Here is a 15,800-nt window from a genome sequence, read left to right on the forward strand (position 1 = left end):
TTCATTCATTCACTCATATTTATTGAGTGCTTACTGTGTGCAGAGCACTGTACTAAGCACTTGGAAAGTAATATTCGGCAACAAATAGAGACACTCCCTACCCAACAATGGGCTCACAGTCTAGAAGGGGGCAGACAGACAACAAAGCAAAGCAAGTAGACAGGCATCAATAGCATCAATAAAAATAAATGAAATTATAGATAAATACACATCATTAAGAAAAGAAATAGAATAATAAATATATACATATTTACACAAGTGCTGTGGGGTGAGGAGTGGGGTAGAGCAGAGGGAGGGCATCGGGACGATGGGGAGGGGAGGGGGAACAGAGGAAAAGGGGGGCTCAGTCTGGGTTAGAAATCTTAAGGTATTCAAGACAAGAAGTGCTCAGTTGTTTCAGGAAGGGTGAAAACCCACTGGAAAAATGATAGGATTCTGGTATGCCAGTATAAGCCTCAGAAGTTTGTGCTAGTTGGGAGAATTCAGAGCCCCTCCTCCACTATCTGATTTCTTTTGCGTTTTTTCCTGAGGAGGAGAAACAGTCAGGAGAGGCCAGCAGTGAAGATGATGACGACGACGACAAGGATAAAAATCTCCCTGAAGACCCAGAGACTTGTCTGCAGATGAACCTAGTGTATCAGGAAGTCATTCAAGAAAAGATAGAGGAAGTTGAAGTTCTGCTCACTCAAAATAAAGAGCAACAGGTGGGAAAGGGCCTGGTGAAGTTCATTCCTGTACAGATTAAGCTAGCATGGGCTTGCAGAGGATGTCATGTATTCTGCTCATAATAATAGAAGTATCAATAGATGGATGGATAGATGGATCAATCAATCCATCAATGATATTTATTGAGCACTTAACGTGTTCAGAGCACTGTACTAAGCACTTGGAAGACTAGATTACCACAGAGTTGGTAGGTGTGTTCCCTGCCCACAAGAAGCTTACAGTCTAGAAGGGGAGGCAGATATTAAAATAAATTCCAGATACGTGCGTAAGTGCTGTAGGACTGAGGGTGGGGTGAATATCCAGCGCTTAAATGTCAAGTGTTTAAAGGACGTAAGTAATAGCTTCCTTGGGAGCATCAGGGACTGGAGGAAAGCAGAAATATTCATTCATTCATTCAATAGTATTTATTGAGCGCTTACTATGTGCAGAGCACTGTACTAAGCGCTTGGGATGAACAAGTCGGCAACAGATAGAGACAGTCCCTGCCGTTTGATGGGCTTACGGTCTAATCAGGGGAGACAGACAAGAACAATGGCAATAAATAGAGTCAAGGGGAAGAACATCTCGTAAAAACAATGGCAACTAAATAGAATCGAGGCGATGTACAATTCATTAACAAAATAAATAGGGTAACGAAAATATATACAGTTGAGCGGACGGGTACAGTGCTGTGGGGATGGGAAGGGAGAGGTGGAGGAGCAGAGGGAAAAGGGGAAAAAGAGGGTTAAGCTGCGGAGAGGTAAAGGGGGGATGGCAGAGGGAGTAGAGGGAGAAGAGGAGCTCAGTCTGGGAATGCCTCTTGGAGGAGGTGAGTTTTAAAGGAGGTGAGAAATAGACTTTGGGACCTCATTTATACTGCTAGCTTGGTTCATATGGTGCCTGATTTTGATTTCCGTCTTCACCTCGTTTCCTTCAGGTCGTGCGTTCTGAAATAAGGTAGCTGTTTCTGTTTCAGGAGGAGGTCATGTGGGCTCTAGCTGGTTCTAAGACTGCCAAGACCAAAGAGGGCAAGAGTTTGCCCTCGAACATCTTCGTGGGCCATTTCATGAAGCCATACTTCAAGGATAAAGCTACTGGAATCGTGAGTGCATTCTCTGACTTGTGATTTCAGCCCCTTCCTGCCATGTTGCAAAATCCCCAGGACCGTTGTACACGCTATGCCTTGCTTAAATCTTGGAGTAGATGCCTTTGTTTTAAGTTAGATGGATAGGAGAAGCCCAGATCATGTGGCAGGAAACCCTCGGGGCTCTGTTCTCAGAGGGCACCAGAATGGAAGCAACCAGGACTTCATACAGGGGCAGTATGGGTCGAAACCTGACTTGTAAGATATATTCTATGGAGGCCCTCCCTGGAGACTATTTTGGGTGTCTATGCTACTGAAGCGTAATTCTGTTCTATTTAATAGTAGCATTCGTGAAGTGCTTACAATGGGTAGAGCACTTACAATGGGTAGAGCACTGTAGTAAATGAATGGAAGAAGATGTGACCATTCGTTCAGGACTGGTCCCCGTCCCACAGTGGAGATACATGCTAAAGCGTTGTGGGGAGGGACTGATTAGGGTTGATACCCAGAGAGCGAGTGGTGGAGGAGAGAAAGATTTGGGAAACTACTAGAACATGGAAAGCCAGCTGGTGCTTTTGCTGAAAATAGACTTCTTGGGTCCGGGTTGGGTAGATTTGGTATCGTAGCCAAATTCCCTGAATCATCCTAGTACAGCCTATAGCCAGGGGATCGGTGCTGATCTTTAAGGGTTAAAAAACTGGCTCTCCCCTCTCATAGGCATAGATAATCAGTAGTATTTATTGAGCTCTTACTATGTGCAGAGTAAGGTACTTACTAAGCACTTGGGAGAGCACAATAGAGCAGAGTTAGCAAGCCCATTACCTGCCCATAATGAGCCTACAGCCTGTAAATGCACCCAATCCATCAATCAGTAGTGGTTTTTTAGAGCTTTTACAGAGCACAATGGAATTATGTTCTCCCAAGGATAGAATGTCCTGCATTTGAAGAAAAAGATCTGGGTTTTTTCCCAGTGAGGCCTAAGATGAAAGGGTGAGTTCTTAGCGGGGATCCTAAGAGTGCGTGCATCTCACAGCCTCTATTTCTGTAAGGCGTGCGGGCCCCTGAGTTTGAGTTCATTCATTCATTCAGTTGTATTTATTGGGCGCTTAGTATATGCAGAACGCTGTACTAAGGTCTTGGGAGAGTACAATAGAACAATAAACAGACACATTCCCAGCCCACAGTGACCTTACAATCTAGAGGGGATGACAGGCATCAATACAGATATGTACATGAGTGCTGTGGGGCTGGGAGGGGGTGATGAATGAAGAGAGCAAATCAGGGTGACTTAGAAAGGCAAGGGAGAAGAAGAAAGGAAGGTTCAGGGAAGGCCTCTTTTGGAGGAGATGTTCCTTCAGTAAGACTTTGAAGGCAGAGAGAGTAGTTGTCGGATTCGAGGAGGGAGGGCGGTCCAGGCCAGAGGTAGGATGTGGGCGAGAGGTCGGTGGTGAGGCAGACAAGATTGAGGCCCAGTGAGAAGACCAGCACCAGAGGAGCGAAGTGTGCAGGCTGGGCTGCAGCAGGGGTCAAATTTGCCTTGTCTAACTCTTTTTTTCTTCAACAGGGACCCCCAGCCAATGAAGAAACCCGAGAAAAAGTAGCCCAGGGCATAAAGTCTTTTGAGGAGCTGCTGGTGACCAAATGTAAGAATTCAGTGATTCCTTGGTTCTGCCCTTGGATAATAACCCCTGGATTCCTTTATTCTGCATCTTATTGGTGGGGGTGGTTCACGCCTGGTTGGCTGGAGGAAAAGGCAGACCTTTTGGCCACGTGGAATGGTGGTGATCACTGCAGGTCTCCCTGTCCCTAGAGTTGAGTCCGAAGGATCTACCAGTCTCCTAGGAATTCTTCAGTCACCCAATTCTGGGACTGGGGTAGCCCGTGACCCCTCCAACATTTTACTCCTCCTAGGTGGAGTGGAGGCCGGGTGATGGTGATAACAGATCTTTGCTTCTTACTATGTATGCCCCTCCACTCCCTCACAAGCCATATGTTCATGCATCTGCAGTCTGCCCCCTCCCCACCACTGCATGGTTGTTGTTTCAAACTGCTGGGAAAATAGTTTCAGTATTGCACAGATACAAATGTGCACACTTGTTTTAATGGTATTTAAGTACTTGCTATGTGCCTGGCACTGTCCTAATCACTGGGGTAGGTACAAGCTCATCAGGCTAGACACCGTCTCTGTCCCACATGGGGCTCACAGTTGTAGTCCCCATTTTATAGATGGAAGTCACTGAGGCACAGAGAAGTGAACTGACTTGCCCAAGGTCACACAGCAGGCAAGTGGCCGAGCATGGAATAGAACCCAGGTCCTTTTGACTCCCGGACCTGTGCTCTATTCCCTGAAAGCCAGAGATCGTGCCCAAGAGGCCTGAGATTCAGCTCGAGGGAGGAGCCCACACAGGTCTCCAGAAGCAGTGTGGCTCAGTGGAAAGAGCCTGGGCTTGGGAGTCAGCGGTCATGGGTTCGAATCCTGGCTCCGCCGCTTGCCAACTGTGTGACTTTGGGCCAGTCACTTCACTTCTGTGCCTCAGTTCCCTCATCTGTAAAATGGGGATGAAGACTGTAAGCCCCACGTAGGACAACCTGATGACCTTGTATCCCCCCACCACTTAGGTGGTGCTTGGCACCTAGTAAGCGCTTAACAAATACCACCATTATTATTATTATTATCCTTCCACTGAATAGAGACAGCCAGTGGACTTAACCATTGACAGCCAGTACATTCCATGCTTGTTTGTTCCTTCATTATATCTCCTGCTTAATTTTTCCTTTAGCCCGAAATGTTACATCCCGTCGACTCATTCTCCCAAAAAAGTCAGTGTTCAGATGGCCATGTTGTTTGTTGTTCTGCAGGGAAAACTCGAGAAAAAACCTTGCTTCGAAACTCAGTGATGAGCGACCGCCTGCAACGTTTGCTTCAGCCCAAGTTACTGAAGTAAGTTGGCGGGAAAGATTGTTGTCCCACTGATGGCAAACCGAGCCGAACACATCCAATTTAGATCCGTCGGGGCCAGGAACTCTGATTTCCCCTTCTGCTTCATGCCAGGGAGAAGGGTTATTGACAATCCATTCATTTCAGCTGGTGATTCCTGAGTCCTGCTTCAGGCACCTCGTTGCGCTGTCCTGTCTGCGGATAGCTTAGAAAATCCACTACTACCCCATCTCTCGAGGAGAAATTTTGACTCTGGTTATTCCTCTCCCCAAGTACTGTATGTTTAAAATCAATCTCCACTTCGTATCATAAGCTACCCCTCTTTGATTTTAAAATTGATTCTCATAACTGCAGCATTTTTAAATACCTTGGATATAGTTATAAGTTTATGAGTACAGATATGTGTCCATGAATATGTGTTTATATATTTTCTTTGCTAGATTGTCAGTATCTTGAGGGCAGGGATTGTTGCTCGTAGTTTTACTGAACTCTCCCAAAGGTTTAGTAGTGGGTTGCACAGAGTAAGCACCCAATAAATGCCTTTTACTGATTATGTATGCAGTTCCTGAGTGCAAGGTTTTAATGTGTTTCCTTATTCTATAAAGCCTCATTGACAGTTTGAAATGAATGAAGGAAATATTGTCAGCCAGCTTCCTTTTAAAAGCAGCAAGGCCTAGTGGGAACAGCGCAGGCCTGGAGTCAGTGGACCTGGGTTCTGATTCTGACTCCACCACTTGTCTCTTGTGTAACCTTGGACAACTCACTTCACTTCTTTATGCCTCAGTTACATCATCTGTAAAATGAGGATTAAGACTGAGAGACTCATGTGGGACAGGGACTGTGTCCAAGCTGAGTATCTTGTATCTGTGTCAGTGTTTAATGCCTGGCACATAGTAAGTGCGTAACAAATACCATTTAAAAAAACAAAACACTCTCTGGGCTGGGAATGGACAAGGTGACCTGTGTGAGTCTAACTAGGCTGATCTTAATTATCTGTGGTTTGGAATAGTCCACACCGTGGACTCTTTCCCTAAGCCCTCGTAGGATCAGGCCAGACTGATATTGCCATAAGGCTGGTTTATGGAGAAGACAAAAGAAAAGTGGACAGGTCACCATCTCTCATCTGGTCAGGCTGCCAAAGTTACACTTTGGGTGCGAGGCATCAAATTTAGGAAGGTGTCTGTTCGCAGAGGGTGAACTCCTTGGACTGGTAGGCACTGAGATCCATTCTCGCACAGTGAGATCACCATTTGGGGGTGGGGAAGGTAACACGAGGCGCACTGAAGTGAAGTGGCTTGCCCCAAATCACACAGCAGACAAGCTGTAGAGACGGAATTAGAACCCAGGACCCGGCTCCCAGGCCTGGGTTCTACCCTGTAGACCGTGCCGCTTCTCATTGCTTGGCCTTGACCCCGTCTTTTTTTATGCACCTCACTCTGTCATCTCTGACTTGTCAATAGGCTCGAATACTTGAACCGGAAACTTGAAAAAATCATGAACAAAATGGACCGGCAGATTGTGGAGAAACAGATCGCTGAAACGGAGAAAGAGATCGAGGACATCAAGTGAGATAGGGTTACTGTGATTTGCTTCTCTTCCTCGCTGTGCGGAGAGAACTGGGCAGAAAGTAATGATGTTTTCCTTGCCCCCCGCTGCAGTCAGCTTCCCTCTGAGAGACTGTTGGGGGACAGAATGGATGAGCACGACTGGGAGAAGATTTCCAATATCAATGTAAGTCCATCCCAACTGGATGACAGGAATGAGCTAACCTGCCAACAAGGGAAGCGTCGGGTGTTGGAGAATTGGAGCTGAGAAACCATTTTCTTGGAATAGCCCTTGTCAGGTTTAGATTGTGACTCCTTGAAGGCAGAGGGCTGTGTGTATCCCTATCTGTAATTTATTTTATTGTCCGTCTCCCCTGGTGGAATATAAGCTTCCTTTGGGCAGGGATCACGTCTACCGAACAATAAACTTTCCTAAGCACTTAGTACGTGGTGCTCTGCATGCAGAAAGTGTTCAGTAAATACTGTGATCCATTGAGTGATTGCTCTCCTGGTCATGGACAGGGCCCAGCCTCATTAAGCTCCCTCAGGCCCTTTGGTACTATTCATTCATTCATTCAATTGTATTTATTGAGCGCTTACTATGTGCAGAGCATTGTACTAAGCGTTTGGAATGTACAAATTGGCAACAGAGACAGTCCCTGCCCATTGACAGGCTTACAGTCTGATCGGGGGACACAGACAGACAAAAACAATAGCAATAAATAGAATCAAGGGGATGTACATCTCATTAAAACAATAATAGTCTTTGGGGGTGAGCGTAGTCATCTGTGTCCAAGGCCGGTTTGCACTCGTCTCTCCAGTTCGAAGGAACCCGCAATGCTGTCGAGCTGAGGAAGTTCTGGCAGAACCACGAGCACCCCAGCATCAACAAAGCCGAGTGGGGCGAGAAGGAAATTGAGAAGCTCAAGGAGGTGGCGGCGAAACACAGTTACCTCAACTGGCAGAAGATAGCCGAGGAGCTGGGGGTAAGGACTCCTGGGCTGGGTCCTCTGATTGTGGGGATTCAGGGGCTATGGAATCCGGCGGGCAGGCATCCCAGGAGACTCCTGAAGTCTCGGCTGGGAGTAGAACTGGAGTTGTCCATCTGTCCCTCCAACTGCTTCTTTTGAGAATGGGAGTTAGGGATATGGGTTGGGGGAACTGCCCCCTCCCTTTTCCTTCTCCCTCATTCCCAAGAAGGAACGAAGTAGAGGAAATAAGTCTGAAATTGGAGCAGGATTTAGGTTAGCCATGATAAAGTATTTGACAGTATTGAAGGCAAGATCTGGGAAATAATAATGTTGGTATTTGTTAAGCGCTTACTATGTGCAGAGCACTGTTCTAAGCGCTGGAGTAGACACAGGGGAATCAAGTTGTCCCACATGGGGCTCACAGTCTTAATCCCCATTTTACAGATGAGGTCACTGAGGCACCGAGAAGTGAAGTGACTTGCCCACAGTCACTCAGCTGACAAGTGGCAGAGGCGGGATTCGAACCCATGACCTCTGACTCCAAAGCCCGTGCTCTTTCCACTGAGCCACGCTGCTTCTCCAGTGGGGCCTAGGGGAAAGAGTATGGGCCAGGGTTCTGATCCTTGTCAGCTCTGCCACTTGTCTGCAGTGTGACCTGGGATAAGTCACTTAACTTCTCTGTGCCTCATTTACCTCATCTATAAAATGGGGATTAAGACTATGAGTCCTCTCGGGACCAGAGACTATGTCCAACCCAGTTATACTGTATTTAAGCAGTTCCAGCCTCTGTCTCACAGAGATAGAGGGGGATTTAATCCTCATTTCAATGGTGAGGTAACTGAGGCACAGAGAAGTTAAGTAACTTGTCCCAGAAGTTAAGTAACTTGACACCTGGGACAGGTGTCCCTGCTTCCCTCACACAGCAGGGAAGTGGCGGAGCTGGGATTAGAACCCAGATCCTCTGACTACAGGCCCATGCTCTTTCCACTAGGCCATGCTTTTTGATAGGCTGACATTGCTGTTGGAGCACTATAAGCCTGGCCTGTTGTTGATGATGATGTTGTTAAATACGATTGAATGAATGGGTCAAGCAGTGTTCAAAGCACAAGGTAATTATGTCAGACACTGTCCCTGGCCCGCAAGGAGCTCATAATCTAAGTCGGAGGAGGAACAGGTATCCAATCCCAGTTTTGCAGGTGAGGAAGCAGGGACACAGAGAAATTAAGTGATTTGTCCAAAGTCATGAAGCAAGCAAGTGGTGGAGCTGGGATTGGAACCCAGGTCCTCTGATTCCTAGGCCTGTCCTCTGATTCCCAGGCCCTTCCTCTTTCTCATAAGGAAAGTCCTAGCCATTGCTCCCAGCCAGGCTGAAAAGGGGCCGACTGGGGAGGAATTCCCCTCAGGAATTTTTCATGTTGAGCTCATCCTGGGACCAGTGGTTTCTGAGGACAGAAACCTAATGGGACAGTCGTCCTCTTTCTGGCCTTGTAAATCCGCTTTGCAGAGGGCAAAAATATTTGTGTTTGGATATCGGATGGTGTGGGAACAGTTGACATCTATTCTCTCATGTCAATGTATGTAAGCATGACCTGCTGTAAGAAATTCCAAGGCCATGAGAGCCTACATTAGCACACTTGGAGAGCCAGGGAAACAGCAGTCAAATTCCAGGAGTGGGTCGTTGAGAAACGGCATGGCTTAGTGGATGGCGCACGGGCCTGGGAGTCAGAAGAACCTGGGTTTTAACCCCAGCTCTGCCACATGTCTGCTGTGTGATGTTGGACAAGTATCTTCACTTCTTCGGCCCTCAATTACTTCATCTGTAAAAGGGGGATTAAGAGCCTCATGAGGGACAGGACCTGTGTTCAACCTACTCAACTTGCATCCGCCCCAGTGCTTGGGAAAGCGCTTGGCACATAGTAAGTGCTTAGCAAGTATTATTATTATTTTCCACTAAGTCACATAGTTGCAGAACATGCCTTGAGCCTATAATGCAGAGTTCTGCCACTAGGTGGCATCCAGAAGCTTCCATTGAGGGAAAAAGAGCAATTTTTAAAAATCTGTTAAACATTTATTATGTGCCAGGCACTGTACTAAACATTGGGGTAGATACAGGCTAACTAGGTTGAGCACAGTCCATGTCCCACATGGGGCTCATGAGGTAATTGAGCACATAGTACAGTGCTCTGCACACAATAAGCGCTCAATAAATACGATTGACTGACGGAGGCACGGAGAAGCAAAGTAACTTGCCCAAGATCACACAGCAGACAAGTGGCGGAGGGTGGGAGGATTAGAACCCAGGTCCTTCTGACTCCCAGTCCCGTGCTCTATCCACTAGTCAGTGCTGCCTCTCCAGTTACTCTATTTGAATATAATTTAACCCTGGTGGCCTGAGCCAAAATAGAAAGACCCTAAATAGATGTTTTATTGGCATGAAGTCAAATTCAGAAATGAAGCCACGGCAGATTGAAATCATATTCATCTCAAATAGTAATGAGTGATGTACTGACACTCAGAAAATGTTGCTGGGTTCAGAATTTCTCCCCATCAGTAAACCGTGATGTGTTTTCAAAGCCTTGTTATGTATTATTGGCATTAAAGTAAATTAATAGAATCACACTGTGGGATTCAACTCTTAGCAAATACCTGAGCCAGTGAAAGCTAGAGCACATCGATATCCGGTGCTCTCTCCGAAAGATGTTTGCGAAGAGCCTTTATTTTAAACACAGCCTAGCACAGAGCTTTAGTTGTCCACGACCAGCAAGTCGTGTCTCCATTTCCAAAATGCAGCTACAGGGCTCATGGTAAATGCAGTCTGCAATGCAGTTTCCTTTCTGTAATTCATTTTAACATCCATCTCCCACTATAGACTGTAAGCTCCATGTGGGCATTAATCATGTCTCCCAATTCGTCTCTACTTTTCCAGGCTCTTAATACAGGGCTCTGCCCACAATATGTGCTCCGTAAATACAACTGATTAATTGTAAGCCACTCGGTCTTTCTCTTGTCTAGCCCAAAAGAGCTGCTCTTCCAGAGAAGCAGTCCAGTTGAGGTGGCCAGAACCCTCATTTAGAAAAGCGGCTTCTCCTGGGACAGTGGCCCAACTCAAGGGCAGGCTAGGAGGGAGCAGGCCACTAAGCCACCTGGAGTCTTACCCGCTTCTGCCTGTGCCCTGGGACCCTCACCAGACCTCCCTTCAGGGGCCCCATCGGGGAGAGCCTCGGCAGAGAGACCAGTGGTCACCTCCCCTGTCTGTCTGTTCGTTCTCCACCAAAGACAAACCGCAGCCCGTTCCAGTGCCTGCAGAAGTACCAGACCTACAACAAAGACTTCAAGAGGAAAGAGTGGACCAAAGAGGAGGACCAGATGCTCACCCAGCTTGTTGGAGAAATGAGAGTCGGGAGCCACATACCCTATAAGAAAAGTAAGTTTGCTCTTTATACCGTGTCCCTCAGTGACCCCTTTCCCTACTCAGATTTTCCTTCTGGAATCTCTTGGATCATGAGGGCCAATAAGATTTTTTTAATGTGTCTCCTTGAAGCGGCTTGAATCATTGAACTCAATTGTCCCCATAACGTTGCTGCTGCTGCTGCTGTTAATACTACTATTACAATTAATACTAAGAATAATGGTATTTGTTAGGCGCTTACTATGTGCTGAGCACTGTCCTAAGCTGTGTGGTTCAGTGGAAAGAGCCCGGGCTTGGGAGTCAGAGGTCGTGGGTTTGAATTCCGGCTCTGCCACTTGTCAGCTGTGTGACTGTGGGTAAATCACTTAACTTCTCAGTCCCTCAGTTACCTCATCTGTAAAATGGGGATTAAGACTCTGACGTGGGACAACCTGATTACCCTGTATCTACCCCAATGCTTAGAACAGTGCTCTGCACATAGTAAGCGCTTAACAAATACCAACATTATTATTATCTGTTAAGAGCTTACTATGTACCAAGCCTTCTATGAAGTGCTGAGGAAGATACATGATAATCAGATTGCACATGAGACTCACAGTGTAAACAGGAGGGAGACCAGGTATTGAATCCACGTTTGCAGATGAGGGAATTGAGTCACAGAGAAGGCAAGTGATTTACCCAAGGTTACTCAGCAGACAAGCAACAGAGCCGGGATTTGAACCCATATCCTCTGATTCCCAGGCTGGTGCTCTTTCCCCCAGGCCACGCTTATGTTAAGTTTGGTCCCTTGAAGTATTCATTCATTCATTGTATTCATTAAGCTTACTGTGTGCAGAGCACTGTACTGAGAGCTTGGGAAAGCACAGTACAATAAAGAGTGATGATCCTTGCCCACAACAAGCTCACAGTCCAGAGAGGGGGGATAGACACAGATACAAGTAAACGGACATCAAAAAGTGGAGGCTTTGATGCGGCTCGGAGAGTAATTGTCCAGCAGATTTTCGGAGGGAGGGCGTTCCAGGCCAAAGGTACAAAAACTGGGCAGGGACCAAAATGTTGCAGACTAGTCTTGTACTGGAAATTTCAGTGGCGTCTCTCAATCCCTTTGCTCCAGGCCTTAATCCCAAATTTGATCTGGGAGAATCATACTCATCCAGTATTCCCAAAGTTGTCAGGCATACGGCAGCAAGGCAAGTGGATCTGGCCCCTAAAAAAAAATAAAAATTGATAATCATGACACTGGATAAATTCTCTACTTTTGCAGTGTACTCTGTAGGCTATAAACTCCTCTCATAGACTGTAAGTTCCCTACGGTCAGGCGTGTATCTACCACCTCTATTATACTTGTACAAGCATTTAGTACAGTGGTCTGTACACAGTAAGTGCTCAGTAAATTCTGTCGATCAATCGATTAAAGTCCTGGTAAAGTAAATGAGTAAAAATAGACCAGAGACACGGTCGTATCTACCAGTTCTGTTGTGTTGTACTCCCCGAAGCACTTAATACAATGTTCTGTGCACAGTGAGCATTCAATAAATACCATTGATTGGTCTTCAGAGCCCTTTTAAAGCGACCGTTGTTTCTGACTAGTTGCGTACTACATGGAAGGAAGAGATTCAATGCAGCTAATATATCGATGGACCAAGAGCCTAGATCCCAATCTGAAGAAAGGATTCTGGACCCCAGAGGAAGATGCTGTAAGTTCACCGCCCCCACTCGCCGGGGCAGATCTCTTTCCCATTCCCAAAAACCGAAAGCCACATGGGCACGTGCCCGCGTGACGTCATTTCTCTTTGTGCGCTCACTTCGCAGAAGCTACTGAGAGCCGTCGCCAAGTACGGGGAGCGTGACTGGTTTAAAATTCGGGAAGAGGTGCCAGGTAGGAGTGATGTCCAGTGCCGAGATCGGTGAGTCGCCCAGCAAGCTGGACGGGAGACGCGCCCTCTGTCATTCATCCGTCCCCAGAGACGGAGGATGAGGATTTGACAGGGGCGGTGGTGTGGAGGTGGTGGAGGCCGGAGCTCGGCTTGGACCCTGCTCACCTTTAACCCCGCTGATTTTTGCCCTCTTCCCAGGTGGGTGTTGGGTTTGGGAACGTCTAAGCCGGGATGAGGCCCCATGAGGCTGGAGATCTCAGGGATGAAGAAAGAGGAGGGGATTTTAGAAAGTGGAAGTTCAGTCAATCTCTCCTCCAACCCCCACCTCTCAAGTGGATTTCAGACGGGTGCCTACCTCCAGATACTATTCTCCCCTCACTTGGGAGAGGCACCAGTGCAAAAGGAGCCAAAGCAGATATGTCCACTTCCTCCCCTCCCTCTAATTCCCAGGGCGGCAGCAGCTCGGCCAAGCAAGTCAGTTTGGCCCTTTCAGTTCCCAGTGACGAGCCATGTCATTTGATGATGATTATTTATTTATTTGTGCACCAAGCACCGTACTAAGCATTGGGGTAGATATAAGCTATTCGAGTGGGACACTTTCTCTGTCCCACGTGGGGCTCACAGACTTAATCCCCGATTTACAGAGGAGGGAACTGTGGCCCAGAAAAGTGAGGTGACTTACCCATGGTCACGCAGCAGACAAGTGGCGGAGCCGGGATTATAGCTTTCTATGTTCTCCAGACACATAGCCACATCACCACAGAGAAGCAGAATGGTGTAGTGAATAGAGCACGGGCCTGGGAGTCAGAAGGACTTGGGTTCTAATCCCATCTCCGCCACTTCCGTTGCGTGGCCTTGGGCAAGACGCTTCACTGCGCCGTGCCTCAGTTACCTCATCTGGACAATGGGGATTAATTCCACGAGCCTCACGTGGACCAGGAATAGTAATGTTGGTATTTGCTAAGCGCTTACTATGTGCCGAGCAGTGTTCTAAGCGCTGGGATAGATACAGGGTAATGTGTCCAACCTGATAAGCGTGTATCTACCCCAGTGCTTAGAGTAGTGCTTGATACATGGTAAGCGCTCAACAGGTAACGATAGTAGTAGTAATAGCTGCGATGCCTATTTTTTCTGTTTGTCTCACCTTTAGATATCTAAAGAGATTGCATGTCAACTTAAAGAAAGGGAAGTGGAGTCCAAGTGAAGAAGAAAAGTTGATTGAGTTGGTAGAAAAACATGGCGTGGGTAAGTCCTCCTTTGTTTCCAGTTCTATTAATGATTGGTAAAGGCCTTTTCATTTACTAAAGAATGCAGCAATACAAACTCAAAGGACACCGTGTTGGACAGGCTCAAATGGCAGGCAAAGGCTGCATTTCCCCTGGTGAAAATGGGAGTGTAGGAACGAGCAAGATATTTTGCCTTCGACAGTTCTGGTTTTCTGATCAAAAGGCTGAATGTGGCAGATCTACAGTATCGACTAATAAGCTTTGGATCACGAGTTCAGAGCGAGCAGATTCCCTCTGTCTTTCCTCTGCCCATAAGCTATGCTTATAATTAGGAAAGTTTGGGATGTCGGTGGAATTCTCTGGGATGAAATACTGTTGCAGCAAATACCGTTGTCTCTCGTCTGCAGAGATGGGCCTAAAAGGAACCCTGCAAAGCTGGTTGAAGGCCCAGCTTTCTGGTTGGAAAGGAGTCAGGAGAACTGAGGTTTTTGGTTTTTTTCTGGGCTCCTGCATTCCCCGACATTAAAAAGCTCATATTTAAATTACTGGGGCTTCTTCAAGGGAAAGAGCAGTGCAAGGAGAAAATGTCGTACCAGAAGGAAGGCAGTGAAATCTACTGAAAAGAGAGCAGCGGGCCTGATAGTCGGAGGACCTGGGTTCCACCACTCACCTGCTATGTGATGGCCTTGGGCAAGTCATTTCACTGAAGCCTCAGTTTCTCATCTGTGAAATGGGGATTAAATACCCATTCACCCTCCTCCTTAGACCGTGAGCCTCGTGCCGGATTGGGACTGTGTCAAAGCTGAGTGTCTGTACCGACCCCAGTGCTTAACACGTTCTTTGGCCCAGAGAAAGTGCATAGTAAATACCGGTGTCATTATTGTTATTGAATGACATTGGGCAGCTTGTTAAGAGTCAATCTGAAGCCTCTGATTTCTGCTTCTTTCTAAAAATCTAGGGCCTCTCGGGCCCAGAAAACTTCTGCAGACTGGCCTCTAGAAGCCGTCAGATCTCTAGAAGCTGAGTGTCTGGCACAGTTTGTGGGACCGCTTTCTTTTGGCTGTGAAGTGAGTCCAGTTTCCCGTCTCCTTGTAGGTCACTGGACGAAAATAGCTGCGGAGCTGCCTCAGCGTACGGGCTCCCAATGTCTAAGCAAGTGGAAGATAATGATAGGGGACAAGGTATCCATCCATTTTGTCCGTGAACAGAGAGGACTAGGACTTGGCCATTGACCAGTCCCGACCTCGCATCCGCATCCGCTCTGGGCCCCCCAGAGGCTCTTCAAGGAGGGGGATAGTTGGGGTTCCTGGTCCCCGGCCGGCACTTTTTCCCTCCGGAGAAACCGTTCCAAATGGTTAGCTTTTGGAGGAAAGCCTCTCTACCCATGACTTCAAGCAGGGACTTGAGCGTAACCCAAAGAGCTGGAGGTTTCCGAGCCCAGCAGTGGGCCACATGTTGAGGTATCGGGAGCCGTCTGCTTTGAGGATCCCGGGCATCCCCCTGACCCCTCGGGAGGTGTCTCCCTTTGTGTGATTTTGGCCTTTGGGAGTAAGGACTCTGATTGACACTTCCAGAGGAGTCAATCGATCGTATTTACTGAGCACTTACTGTGTGCAGAGCATCGGTCTAAATGCTTGGGAAAGAGTAGTACAACAATATAACAGACACATTCTCCACCCACAACAACCTTACGCCTAGAGGAAGCTAGGGCAGAAAGGTTGATAGTGTTGTGGAGGCTGCACCCTGCCCCCCCAAACGGCCCACTCTTTTCTCATTCATTCAGTAGTGTTTATTAAGTGCTTACTGTGTGCAGAGCACTGTACTAAGCTCTTGGGAAGTATAATTCAGCAACAAATGGAGACAGTCCCTGCCCGCAATGGGTTCCCAGTCTAGAAGGGGGAAGACAGACATCAGAAAAAAGTAAACAGGCATCGGTAGCGTCATTATAAATAAAAAGAATTATAGATGTATGTACATCATTAATAGAAATAGAGTAATAATTATAAATATGTACATATATACATTTGTGGGGTGGGGGTGGTAGAG

General features: G+C 47.2%; 1 protein-coding gene and 1 long non-coding RNA gene across 6 annotated transcripts in view; one reads left to right on the forward strand and one right to left on the reverse strand.

The window, feature by feature from the left end:
- SNAPC4 (small nuclear RNA activating complex polypeptide 4) overlaps positions 1–15,800 on the forward strand; it is a 40,318-nt gene that overhangs the window by 8,912 nt on the left and 15,606 nt on the right. For 3 of the 5 annotated variants that reach the window (XM_029063077.2, XM_029063081.2, XM_029063079.2), the window contains 12 exons: positions 531–704; positions 1,682–1,807; positions 3,354–3,432; positions 4,649–4,730; positions 6,188–6,292; positions 6,386–6,458; positions 7,093–7,257; positions 10,519–10,666; positions 12,242–12,348; positions 12,464–12,558; positions 13,679–13,773; positions 14,850–14,935. In XM_029063077.2, coding sequence (XP_028918910.1) covers positions 531–704; positions 1,682–1,807; positions 3,354–3,432; positions 4,649–4,730; positions 6,188–6,292; positions 6,386–6,458; positions 7,093–7,257; positions 10,519–10,666; positions 12,242–12,348; positions 12,464–12,558; positions 13,679–13,773; positions 14,850–14,935 — 1,335 coding nt within the window. Of the gene's footprint in view, positions 1–530; positions 705–1,642; positions 1,808–3,353; positions 3,433–4,648; positions 4,731–6,187; positions 6,293–6,385; positions 6,459–7,092; positions 7,258–10,518; positions 10,667–12,241; positions 12,349–12,463; positions 12,559–13,678; positions 13,774–14,849; positions 14,936–15,800 lie in introns of those variants that run through there. The other 2 variants (XM_029063080.2, XM_029063082.2) reach the window with 2 other exon arrangements.
- On the reverse strand, positions 11,601–12,274 carry LOC120638330. The gene is made up of 2 exons (XR_005659936.1): positions 12,192–12,274; positions 11,601–11,858 (listed from the first exon to the last, which is right to left on the reverse strand). It is a non-coding gene; the product is annotated as an uncharacterized LOC120638330 (long non-coding RNA).

This window comes from Ornithorhynchus anatinus, chromosome 4, assembly GCF_004115215.2.
Source record: "Ornithorhynchus anatinus isolate Pmale09 chromosome 4, mOrnAna1.pri.v4, whole genome shotgun sequence".
Lineage (NCBI taxonomy): Eukaryota > Metazoa > Chordata > Mammalia > Monotremata > Ornithorhynchidae > Ornithorhynchus > Ornithorhynchus anatinus.